This window comes from Sapajus apella, unplaced genomic scaffold (assembly GCF_009761245.1).
Source record: "Sapajus apella isolate SASKATOON/1434 unplaced genomic scaffold, GSC_monkey_1.0 scaffold38, whole genome shotgun sequence".
NCBI classification, from domain to species: domain Eukaryota; kingdom Metazoa; phylum Chordata; class Mammalia; order Primates; family Cebidae; genus Sapajus; species Sapajus apella.
The window spans coordinates 18,294,330-18,307,116 of NW_022436978.1; the positions used below are offsets into that span (position 1 = coordinate 18,294,330).

The window sequence follows — 12,787 nt, forward strand, 5'->3', positions numbered from 1 at the left end:
GACAGAACACAGGAGGCTTAGATTCCCTGGGGTTACCCATGACTTAGTGTCGAATCACTTCTTCCTGTCTTTCCATCCTGTGATTGTCTACCTGGAGACTTCATAGTGTCATAGAATCCAAGCATGGGAAGGGCCATAGCAGGCGTACATCCTGGCTACGGCCCACATGCATTCCCTCCTACCTCAGCACACCCGCTAAGTTGTTGCTCAGCTTCTTCCTAACACCCCAGGAAACTGGAAATTCATTACCTCATAGGGTAGCTTAGAGTTTCAGCCAGTTCCCCCATTAGAAAGTTCTTCCCTTTAAATTGATACACAATCTCAGCCTTCACAAACTTGTTGCATTTCAGGCTAGCTCTGACCTTTGGAGCAAACAGAATTTTTAAAAATCTAATCGATTTTTCTCTTTCATTGGTAATTATTTTATTACCCTATACAGTTTGAGCATCCCAAATCCCCAAATCCGAAATGCTCCAGAATCAGAAGGTTTTTGAGCACTAACATGACACTCAAAGGAAATGCTTATTGGAACATTTCAGAGTCCAGATAGTTGGATCAGGGTGATGAGCCAGTTAAATATGATGCAAATAATCCAAAATCTTAAAAAAAAAAAAAAAAAAAAAAAAAAAATCTAAAATTCAAAGCACTTCTGGTCCCAAGCATTTTGGATAAGGGATACTGAACCTGTATTATTATAGGATTCCCTATTGGAATCTTTCATTTCTAGATTCATTTACATTCATTCAGGATAGCTATATTGAAAGCTTAAAATGTAAAATGTTTTAAGTGCTGAAAGCTACATCTTTAGAAGATTTTATCCTCATTTTATCCTTTCACATTGAATGAAAATGCATCTAAATATGTCCCATGTGATATTCCTGAGCCTGAACTTAACATATTTAGAATGGAGTGTTCTCTTACTGTGACCTTCCTTTTAAAAGTTTATAATTGGTACAGAGATGAGATTCAGAATAAATTATGTCAGCTTAGCTTTGCCGAAGCTCCTGGATATTGTCCAGTAGAGGAGGTACACCCAAATGCCTATAAAGGGCTAGGCACTGTGGTTCATGCCTGTAATCCCAACAATTCGGGAGGTCTGGGGCAGCTGTATTTCTTAAATCAGGAGTTTGAGACCAGCCTGGCCAACACAGTGAAACCCTATCTCCACCAAAAATGGAAAAATTAGCTGGCCATGGTGGCATGCACCTATAATCCCAGTTACTTGGGAGGCTGAGGCAGGAGAATCACTTGAACCCGGGAGGTGGAAGTTGCAGTGAGCCAAGATCATGCCACTGCACTACAGCCTGGGCAACAGAGCAAGACTCTGTGTCAAAAAAACAATGCCTCTAAGGGCTGTGCCAACAACACAGAAGAGGAAAAGAGGCCAGGTGAAAGAAAAATAGGGAATAGTAGAGGCTTTAGTGACTTGGAATGAATATGAATTTGCCCCATCAAAGGGGGTGACTGTGGTGTAGCTTATGCCACCACAGGATGAGAGTTGAGACTGCAAATATTCAGATTCTTCAGTAGATGCTAGAATTTTTAATATGGAATTCCATAAGATATAAACAAATTTCTCTCTGTAAACCCGAAACAATGACTAGCGTTTTATGTTTTCTTTTGTAAGGTGTAAATTTCATAGGCTTGATACTCATACATTTGTTACTGAATTTTAAATTTTTTCTAGATCAGTTCTCTCCATTTTCATCTAGCAGTGGAAGAAGACTGAATCTCTCTCACACCAGAAACATGACTCTTAAAGATGGTAAAAACAGTAAGTAATGTTTCATTAAAAGAGAAAGTTGAGTCATAGAAATGTAGCACATTGATCTGAAAAAGAGGGTTCCAGCCTGGTCATGATCAGTCGGTTACACTTTAAAATGCGTACCCTGAACATTGGGAGGAAAAATGCCAAAATAATAGAATTGATCCGCTCTGGGTAGTAGAGTTCATGGTATCTGCTTTTCTTCTTTGCAGTTTTCAAATGTTTTGTAAATATTCTAAAAATATGTCATGAAATAAACGTAGCAAAACAGCTGAGATGAAATATGCCCCAGAATGTTTGAAATATGCCCCAAAAAACCCCCTTGTCACCAACTATTCACATTTTTTTTTTTGCTTTGCAATTTTTCTGCAGTGAGAATGTATACTTTTAAATAAGAAAAACAATATCCAAAACTATGTCAGAGAGGGATGATTGCCCACTGCTCAGGCAGTGATTCAGGTAGAAGCGGGTCACTAGAGAGCTATAATTTGTTAGGTGCCTTATCTCATGTAAGTTTTTATCTTCACAGCGTGAGCGGGAGTCGCTGTTATACCCATGTATGGATAATGAAAGCGTGGATGATAAGACACGGAAGTGAAGTAATTTAGTTAAGGCCAGCAAGTGGGTGGAGCTAAGATTCACACTCTTTTTGACCTTGACTCTCATGCTATTTCCACCATTTTTCCAGCAGAAAATTGATTTTTAATTGTAAACTCATTTAAGTTGGCTCAATTTAGGGACTGGCTTACTTTAACTGAAGTCAAAAGAGGCCGACACTTAAGCCAGAAGGCAGTTTATAAACTTTTGGCTGGAGCAGTGTAGCAGCAGGACCACAATTCTATGATAGCTGATCACTGTATCCCTTCTGCTATAAGACAGTTTGTGTGGGAAGCCCAATGGGCACAGAGTCAGAACTCAGAGTGCTGGCTAATCTCAAATGTGAGATGTCATTGAACTGTGACAGTTCTGTTATAAAAATGTGCCTCCCAGGTAGAGCAGAATCCTCTTGTCAGCTGATCAGAGAACACTCTTCTTTGGGCAGAGGAAAATCTTTTTTTTTTTTTTTTTTTTTGAGATGGAGTTTTGCTATTGTTTCCCAGGTTGGAGCAGTGGTGTGATCTCGGCTCACTGCAACCTCTGCCTCCCCGGTTCAGGTGATTGCCCTGCCTCAGCCTCCTGAGTAGCTGGGATTACAGATGCCCGCCGGTACGCCCAGCTAATTTTTGTATTTTTAGTAGAGACGGGGCTTTACCATATTGGCCAGGCTGGTCTTGAACTCCTGACCTCAGGTGATCCACCTGCCTCAGCCTCCCAAAGTGCTGGGATTACAGGCATGAGCCACTGCGCCCAGCTGGAAAATCTTTTTTACTTCACCTCTATGAAGACACTCACTCAGTAACAAATATTTTGTTCACACTAGTTTGTTGGGTCATAACTCCAGTTATTTTTCAGTCCTGAGCCTAGATGGTCATTACCATAAGTACATTGGGCATATTGTCAACCCTTTATAACAAAAATTTGTAGACATCCTTTATATAGTAGCATTCTGCAAATAGCTAGCCCATCCATTGGGGGCTGTCTCTTTTCATCGTAAAGAGACAGCCCCCAAAATCTGGAATTATCTTACTCTAGACTCCTATATGCTACATACAAGTATCAAAAGCAGTAAAGTTTCACTGACCCCTTTGACGAGAATTAAACAGAAGAATTACATGTGTGATTATAATTCATATAAGCCAACTGTGTTATTTGGCATGGCTCTTCATTAAAGCACCAAGCACTAATTTGAAGTATGCTGGGGTTTTGGAATTAAAGTTTTAATTAAAAAATAAATACATGCCGGGCGCGGTGGCTCAAGCCTGTAATCCCAGCACTTTGGGAGGCCGAGGCGGGTGGATCACGAGGTCAAGAGATCGAGACCATCCTGGTCAACATGGTGAAACCCCGTCTCTACTAAAAATACAAAAAAAAATTAGCTGGGCATGGTGGCACGTGCCTGTAATCCCAGCTACTCAGGAGGCTGAGGCAGGAGAATTGCCTGAACCCAGGAGGCGGAGGTTGCGGTGAGCCGAGATCACGCCATTGCACTCCAGCCTGGGTAACAAGAGCGAAACTCCGTCTCAAAAAATAAAAAAATAAAAAAAATAAATAAATACATAATTGAAAAGCCAACATGGTTGCTGTTCACTACACACTTTTGGCAATATTTTATGAAAATAATCCAAGTCTGTATGAAACAGCTTTCAGAAAAGGTTATATAGCTAAGTCTCCAAAAAATGCTAATTAGCAATGACGAGAATTAAATAAAGAAAAGTGCAGGAAACAGGAAGCTTAAGAGACCAGGCCAGGCACAGTGGCTCACACCTGTAATCTCAGCACTATGGGAAGCTAAGGCAGGAGGATTGCTTGAGGGCAGGAGTTCGAGATCAGCCTGGGTGACATACTGAGATCCTGTTCCTATTTATAAAATAAAACTTTATTTAAAAAAAAAAAGATACTGGCCGGGCATGGTGGCTGAAGCCATCAGCACTTTGGGAGGCCGAGGCGGGTGGATCACGAGGTCAAGAGATCGAGACCATCCTGGTCAACATGGTGAAACCCTGTCTCTACTAAAAATACAAAAATTAGCTGGGCATGGTGGTGCGTGCCTGTAATCCCAGCTACTCAGGAGGCTGAGGCAGGAGAATTGCCTGAACCCAGGAGGCGGAGGTTGTGGTGAGCCGAGATCGTGCCATTGCACTCCAGCCTGGGTAACGTGAGTGAAACTCCATCTCAAAAAAAAAAAAAAAAAAAAGATACCAGAAGCATTTATGAATCTAAAGCAGAAGCAACTTCTAGTGACCTCAATGAGAATGACCAACTATTTTAAGTATTCAAGGCTTGAAAACTATTCTTACTTTGCTACTAGAGGTCATGTTTCACAGAACCCTGCCCAACTTCAGTGATAATAATAGCTAAGATTTATTGAGTATTTGGTATATGTCAGATACTATGTTACACATTTTCCAAAGATTGTTTCATTTGCATTTTCAGAACAGGCCAATGAGATTGATGTTATTATTAGTGTCGACTTTGTAAATTACTACTCTTTCTATACCAAGGTCAAGGTTCAGAGAGATTAGTAATTTTCCAGAAGTCACACTGAAAGTAATTGGTGGAATCAGGATTTGAACCCACACTCCAGGATACATGTGCTAGCCTTAAACTGCACACATGCACACACTCGTATACCCTATTACATGTATAAGAGGATGTTTAAGGTCTCTTGTAGGTGACGAGAGATATCTAGGGTAGGAGTTTTCCTGGTAGTGTCTTTACTGTGATCTGCTGGCATTCGTGCTAGTTAAATGCATGTCATATTTTATAAATACAAAGAAAATGGCTGTGGTGTAATTGGAGGCACCTTCTCCTAAGAAGAGCTAAAGCCTGTTAACATGGTAAGTCAGGGTGGAGAAGTTTCATTCATTTATACATTGAGTACAAAGTTTTTGATAAAATAGATATGCCAAGTGATGTGGAAAAGAGGGAAAAAAGGCTTTGTCCCTGTTTTTTTTTCTCTTAAGGAATTTACCATTTGGAAGTGTGTATGTTGAGAAGATGAAGAGCGTAGTGGTTGAAAGTGCAGGCCCTGGAGTTCACGTGCTTTAGTATTTGACTTTTGTGAACATTTTTATTTTGATAATTTTTCTGAAACAAGTGATAGGAAAATCACTCTTTATAAACCAGGATGAGGGGAGACTCATAGTGGTGTTTTGTACGCAGAAGAGGGAGAATTAACTCTGGCCAGGTGGACTCTTCCCAAGGACAGCGAGCCTGATGTGAATAGGCGGTGGGGTTTCTGTGCTGTGGCTGGGCACCAGCAGTGTAGTGAAGGAGAAGCGTTCAAGCGATTCTCCTGCCTCAGCCTCCCACGTAGCTGGGACTACAGGTGTGCATCACCACCCCCAGCTAATTTTTGTATTTTTAGTAGAGACGGGGTTTCACTATGTTGGCCAGGCTGGTCTCAAACTCTGATCTCAGGCGATCTGCCTGCTTTGGCCTCCCAAAGTACTGATATTACAGGTGTGAGCCACCGCCCCCAGCCTGGGGAATGTTAATTGTCCCATTTTCACATTTGGTTGGAGCATCAGGCCATCCATGGAGGAGAATGGTAGGAAATAAGACCAAAAGGTTGGGACCTTCAGTATCAGGCCAAGTATTTGGAATGGGGTCAGGACATTAGCTCTGAGTATTGAAATGAGAAGCGGGAAGATTCCAGAGGACCTCCTCAGATCAGCCAGGCCTGAGGCAGTGGGGCCTGAGGCAGGGGAGAGCAGTAGGAATGGCAGGAGAGGTGCATAGGACAGGTATTTAAGGGAAGAATTTGGCAGCTTTGTAGTACCTGTTGCATGTGGAAGGCAAAGGAGAAGGACGAGGCAAGGATGACTTTGAGCCTGGAAGACAAGGGGCATAGGGGTGCCAGTCAGGGAGCTCAGGTCTGGAGGAGAAGAGGATTTGTTGGCCCTGCCATGTGCCTCTGAAGTCGCCAGTGGAGGATCCAGCTGGAAGTGACTAATCAGAGGTCACCTGGAGAAGGAAGGCTAGGGCTGCAAACAGATTTGAACTGGCAGCATCAAAATGATCGTTGAAGCATCAGAAGCAGACAAATTGATTTTTACCTATGCACTGTACCCCACAAAACTTTAGATTTTCGTCTCCTTGGATAGTCAACCAGTTCCATACTCATGTAATCTGGGCCTACTCTGGAGTTATTTCAGGTTTGCTTACAGACCACTGCAATAAAGTGAGCCAAACAAAGGTTTTGGTTTCCTCATGCATATGAAAGTTATGTTTATAGGCCTGGCATGGTGACTCACACCTGTAATCCCAGCACTTTGGGAGGCTGAGACGGGCGGATCATGAAGTCAGGAGTTTGAGACTAGCCTGATCAATGTGGTGAAACCCTGTCTCTACTGAAAATAGAAAAATTAGCTGAACCGGGTGGCGCACACCTGTAATTCCAGCTACTCAGGAGGCTGAGGTAGGAGAATCGCTTGACCTGGGAGGTGGGGGTTGCAGTGAGCTGAGATCACTCCAGCCTGGGTGACACAGTGAGACTCCATCTCAAAAAAAAAAGAAAAAAATATGTTTATATTATATTGTAGTTTATTGTGTGCCAATAATATTATGTCTAAACAAACAATATATATACCTTAATTTATAAATGCTTTATGGTTAAAAAAAAAAAAAAAGCTAATGATGCTCTAAGCCTCCAGTGAGTTGTAATCTTGTTGCTGGCGAAGGGTCTTGCCTCAGTGTTAATGGCTGTGATTGACTTAGTGTGGTGGTTGCTGAAGATTGGGGTGAGTAGCAATTTGCGTAAAATAAGACACCAAGGAGGTTTGCTGCATCAGCTGACCCTTCCTTTCATGAAAGATTTCTCTGCAGTGTGCAGTGCTGTCGAGATGCAGCAATTCAGTCACATCTTCAGGCTCTACTTCCAATCCTGGATCCCTTGCTATTTCTACCACCTGCAGTGACTTCCTCTGCTAAAGTTTTGAACCCCTAAGTCATCTGTGAGGCATTCTTCCAAACTCCTGTTAATGTTGATAATTTGACCTCGTTCCATGAATCACAAATGTTCTTAATGGCATCTAAAAAGTTTTCAATTTACTTTGCCCAGATCCATCAGAAGACTCACTATCTATGGCAGCTATTGCCTCACGAAATATATTTCTTAATAAGACTTGAAAGTTGAAATTACTCCTTGATCCCTGGGCTGCAGAAAGGATGTTGTGTTAGCAGGCGTGAAAACATTAATCTCCTTGTACATCTCCATCAGCGCTTGTGAGGAATGCTCCCGTGTGAGGCCCCCCCCGAAAATGGGCCTCACAATACGGAGGGCTCGAGCCCAGACACAGTGTCTCCAGTTGAGGGAGTCGAGCTATCGGAAAGCAGGAACAGAGAAAGCCTTAGGTTAAAGTTAAACTTGTGGGCAATCGCCAGATGGCCGTGCAGTCATGAGATGCATTGTGTACGATAATTGAGTTTTCTACTAAGACATGTTTTACGTATGTGATAATTGAGTTTTCTACTAAGACATGTTTTACGACTTTGCTGATTTTCTCTAGAAGATAAATGACTTACCCTTAGATGAGATAGTGTGACCACCTGTTCTGGTTAATTAAATGGCTTGCCCCTAGATGAGATAGTGTGAGTACCTGTTCCGGTTAATTGTGTATCTGACCTTTCCATTGTTCTTACCCTATGATGTTGATTTTTCTACTTTAAAACTTTCTGTACCCCTTTGTCTCACGTAGACACATACCTAAAAAAGATATATATACTGACCCTGAGCACGAATAAAGTTGTTGTAAAGCATATGCTTTTCAACCCTCCAGACCCCATCTGTCTATCATTCTTTGTCTTCCGCGCACCCCCCTATCCAAGTTGGAACCCTCTTGCAGGTCGAGAGCTCCTGGCAGACGTGCTCCCGATAAGCGCTCTTGGGTGGTGACTGTATGCATTGTCACTGAGTGATAATATTTTGAAAGGAATTTTTTATCTGAGCGCTATTGAGTAGATCTCAACAATAGGCTTAAAATATTCAGTAAACCATGGCATAAACAGAAGTGCTATCATCCAGGTTTTGTTTTTCCATTTATAGGGCACAGGCAAATTTAGCATCATTCTTAAAAGCCCTAGGATTTTCAGAATGGTAAATGAACATTTAATTCAACTTAAAGTCACTGGCTGCATTAACCTCTAGCAAGAGAGTCAGCCTGTCATTTGAAGCTTTGAAACCAGGTATTGACTTTTCCTCTCTAGCTTTGAAAGTCCTAAATGGCATCTTCTTCCAATGGAAGACTGTTTTGTCTCCACTAAAAGTCTGTTGTTTTTTCTAGCCACAATTATCAATTTTCTTAGCTAGATTTCCTGGATAACTTGCTGCAGCTCCTCCATCAGTACTTTCTGCTTTATCTTGGTCTGTGTGTTAGGAAGATGGCTTCTTTCCTTAAACCTCATAAACCAGCCTCAGAAAATCAAGGCCAGAGATTTAATGAGTCAAAATGAGAGAGGTGATCAGGTGGCAGAGGTGGCAAATTCTAGTCTGAACCAAAAACTTCTCTTTACCAGTTCATTGCCTTTTTTTTTTTTTTTTTGAGAGGGAGTACCTCACTCTGTTGCCCAGGCTGGAGTGCAGTGGCATGATCTAGGCTCACTGCAGCCTCCACTGCCCAGGTTCAAGGGGTTCTCCTGCCTCAGCCTCCCAATTAGCTGGGATTACAGGCACATGCCACCACACCCAGCTAATTTTTGTATTTTTAGTAGAGACGGGGTTTCACCATATTGGTCTGGCTGGTCTCAAACTCCTGACCTCATGATCCACCTGCCTCGGCCTCCCAAAGTGCTGGGATTACAAGTATGAGCCACCGCACCCAGCCTGCATTTTTAAAGTTACAATACTGCAGCCTTTTTGTTGAGGGAAAAATATGTAAAATATTCTACAACCTTAAAATATCTAAAACCCAAGGCCAGATGCAGTGACTCATGCCTGTCATTCCAGCACTTTGAGATGCCTAGGCAGATGGTTCTTTTGAGTCCAGGAGTTCAAGACCAGCCTGGGCAACATGGCGAACCTCATCTCTACAAAAAATATTTAAAAAACTAGCCAAGCGTGGTGGCACGTCTGTAGTCCCAGCAACTTGGGAGGCTGAGGTGAGGGGATCGCCTGACCCCAGCAGGTTAAGGCTGTGGTGAGCCGTGATCGTGTCACTGCACTCCAACCAGGGTGACAGAGTGAGACCCTGTCTTAAAAACAAACAAAAAAAATCCTGAAATTCCGTTTTAAAAAAGAAAGGTTTGAAGTTCATCTTTCTTGGTACTAGCCTGACAGATGCTTTTCTAACAAAATGCTTTATTTCCAAGAAATTAAAAGATGTTGATTTTCCTTTGAATAGTTGGTTGTCTTTAGGTTGAGAGTGAGATTCTTTATATCTCAGTTATTAAATAAATGTTTCCTAATTTTTCTTTATTTTTTCCCCTTTTTCCGTGAAGATGTAGCCATAGCTGTAACATATAACCATGATGGGTCTTACAGCATGCAGGTAAGCCTTGCTGGTTTTGTTCTACAGTGCAGAGCTGAATCTGATCTCTTTTATACTGAATAGGGTCTTTTTCCACTCTCTGGTTTCTCTTAAGCCTTTGACTATTATGACTGCAGTTAGGAGAATATCTTATGCCTTTATTTCAGACCCAATTTGGGGAAATTACCCCCTATACAGTTTCTAACTGATTGCGTATTCGGTTGGGCTGTGGTTCCCTTAAGAATAAAAACTTGGCAAAAAGTAAAAGCTCGAATCAGACATTCACAGGCCCCTAAAGTATGTGCATGTATTTACATCAAAAGCAGCAGTTCTCAAATTGTTTGTCTCAGGAACTCTGTACCCTCTTAAAAATACTCACCAGAGCTGTTTGGTTTGTGTTTTATATCTCTTGTTATTTACCATTTAGACTATTTAACAGAAAATTTAATTTTTTATTATTTTTTAATTGTGGTGAAATACACATAGTATAAAATTTATCATTTTAACCATTTGCATTCAGTGCATTCAAGTTGTTATGTAACCATTGCACCCATCCATCTCCAGAACTTCTTTCTTCTTGTGAAACTAAAATTCTGTACTCACTGATTAAACAGTAACACTCCATTCTTTCTTCCCCCGTCCCCTGAGAACCACAATTCTACTGTCTCTATGAATTCGATTCTTCTAGGTACCTGATAGAAGTGAAATAAGGTAGCATTTGTTCTTTTGTAACTGGCTTACTTCACTTGGCAGAGTGTCTTCCATCATGTAGCATATATGAGAATTTCCTTTTTTTTTTTAAAGGCTGTAAAATACTCTGTTGTATATATATACCATATATTCTTTATTCATCCAGCCATTAATGAACATTCAGGTTATTTCTAGCTTGGTTATTGTGAATAACGTTGCTGTGAACAGGGGTGTACAAACACGCTGTTTTTATCCTTTTGGGTATATATCCAGAAGTGGAATTACTGGATCATATGGTAATTCTGATTTTTTGCAAAACCACCGTACTGTTTTCCATAGCAGCTGCACCAGTTTACAGTCCCGTCAGCAGTGAACAATGGTTCCAGCCTCTTCATATCCTTGCCACTACTATTTCCTGGGGTTTTGTTTTTGGTTTTTTGTTTTATAATAGCAGTCCGAATGGGCGTGAAGTAGTAGTATCTCACTGTGCACTTCCGTAACGATGGATGATGTTGAGCATCTTTGCATGTTCTTACTGGCCATTTGTATATCCTCTTTAGAAAAATCTCTGTTTGAGCGCTCTGCCCGTTTCTTGATCTAGTTGTTTTGTTGTTATTGTTGAGTTGTAGGATAAATTGAAAAAAATTTTAAAACCTAGTAACAAGTACACATTCCATTAGCCATCAGATTGACAACATTATCACACATTCAGTAGCCTCTGGAAAATTCCATTGTGTATTATGAGAGAATGAGGGTACAAAAAGCAAATAATATCTTCGTCTTTTTTTTTTTTTTTTTTTTTTTAGACAGAGTTTTGCTTTCATTGCCCAGGCTGGAGTGCAATGGTGCCGTCTCAGCTCACCACAACCTCCGCCTCTCGAATTCAAGCCATTCTCCTGCCTCAGCCTTCTGAGTAGCCAGGATTACAGGCATGCTCCACCACACCTCGCTAATTTTGTGTTTTTAGTAGAGACAGGGTTTCACCATGTTGGTCAGGCTGGTCTCGAACTCCCAACCTCAGGTGATCTGCCCAGCTCGGCCTCCCAGAGTGCTGGGATTATAGGCATGAGCCACTATGCCCAGCCTTAGTCTTATTATGACTTTATGAATACTCTTAAAAAAGGTATTAGGGACCCAAGGAACACCCAGGTCATATTTTAAGAATCTCTAGTATAAAGTTTATGGTAGTCCTTCATTAAAAGAAGACCATTACATTGGCAAAATGGAAGGCTTAAGTAGTCAAAGGAAAAAAAAAAAGTGGGAATTCAATCAAATTCCTATAGTAAGGTACAAGTTTAGGGAATAGAATAAATCATTTTTAATATGAGCTAAGAGATTTCAAATCCTGCACAGATTTATCAGTGATACGTGTTAGACCTCCCTGCATTTTGAGACACATTGATTTTCTTTCTCTGAGATTAAAAAAAAAAAACCATGGAAAGTCTGCCTATTTGAGTATGAGGATTATAATTCATATTAATGCCTCTGGTTTGTTTGAGATGATTTCTTGTCCCTTGGTAGCTGGTAGGTTGCCAGTTTGTTCTAATCTGCTCGTGGAACTACATTTACAATTTCAAAATGTTGTTTTCGTGAATCTTTAAACAAAACTGTTTCCATTCTAACCTTTATGTCCTAAGAATTTCACAAACATTCAAATGGCTGTTTCAGTAGGTTACAAAGCGTAGTAAAATGTCATATTTAACTTAGGATAGATGAGAACCAGTGTATAAATATTGCAGTGTGACCTATTTCACCTTAGCCTACGTAATATATTTGAAAAGAATAGCCATGTGACTTCTACACTAGCATTATGGGAATTGAAATGAAGACTAGAGAGAGAAGATTTAAATGGACTTTCTACCTAAGGGAAATTTTAAAACAGAAAGTTTCCATGTCTTTTTATCAGCTTCCTTGAAATATTGTGAACTTTGTTCTTTGGCATGTGATCTGTTAGAGTGAGAAAATTGTGGCCAATCTCCACGTAATTTATGTTCTTGAATCATAACTGAAACTCATGAATTGGACCTATGTGTTGATGACATAAAAGAAATATCATCTAGGGCTGGGCGCGGTGGCTCACGCCTGTAATCCCAGCACTTTGGGAGGCCGAGGCGGGTGGATCACGAGGTCAAGAGATCGAGACCATCCTGGTCAACACGGTGAAACCCCGTCTCTACTAAAGCTACAAAAAATTAGCTGGGCATGGTGGTGCATGCCTGTAATCCCAGCTACTCAGGAGGCTGAGGCAGGAGAATTGCCTGAACAT

General features: G+C 41.1%; 1 protein-coding gene across 5 annotated transcripts in view; it reads left to right on the forward strand.

Moving 5' to 3' along the window:
• MCCC1 (methylcrotonoyl-CoA carboxylase 1) overlaps positions 1-12,787 on the forward strand; it is an 85,653-nt gene that overhangs the window by 65,326 nt on the left and 7,540 nt on the right. For all 5 annotated transcript variants that reach the window (XM_032298488.1, XM_032298485.1, XM_032298487.1 and 2 more), the window contains 2 exons: positions 1,688-1,774; positions 9,803-9,852. In XM_032298488.1, coding sequence (XP_032154379.1) covers positions 1,688-1,774; positions 9,803-9,852 — 137 coding nt within the window. The remainder of the gene's footprint in view (positions 1-1,687; positions 1,775-9,802; positions 9,853-12,787) is intronic.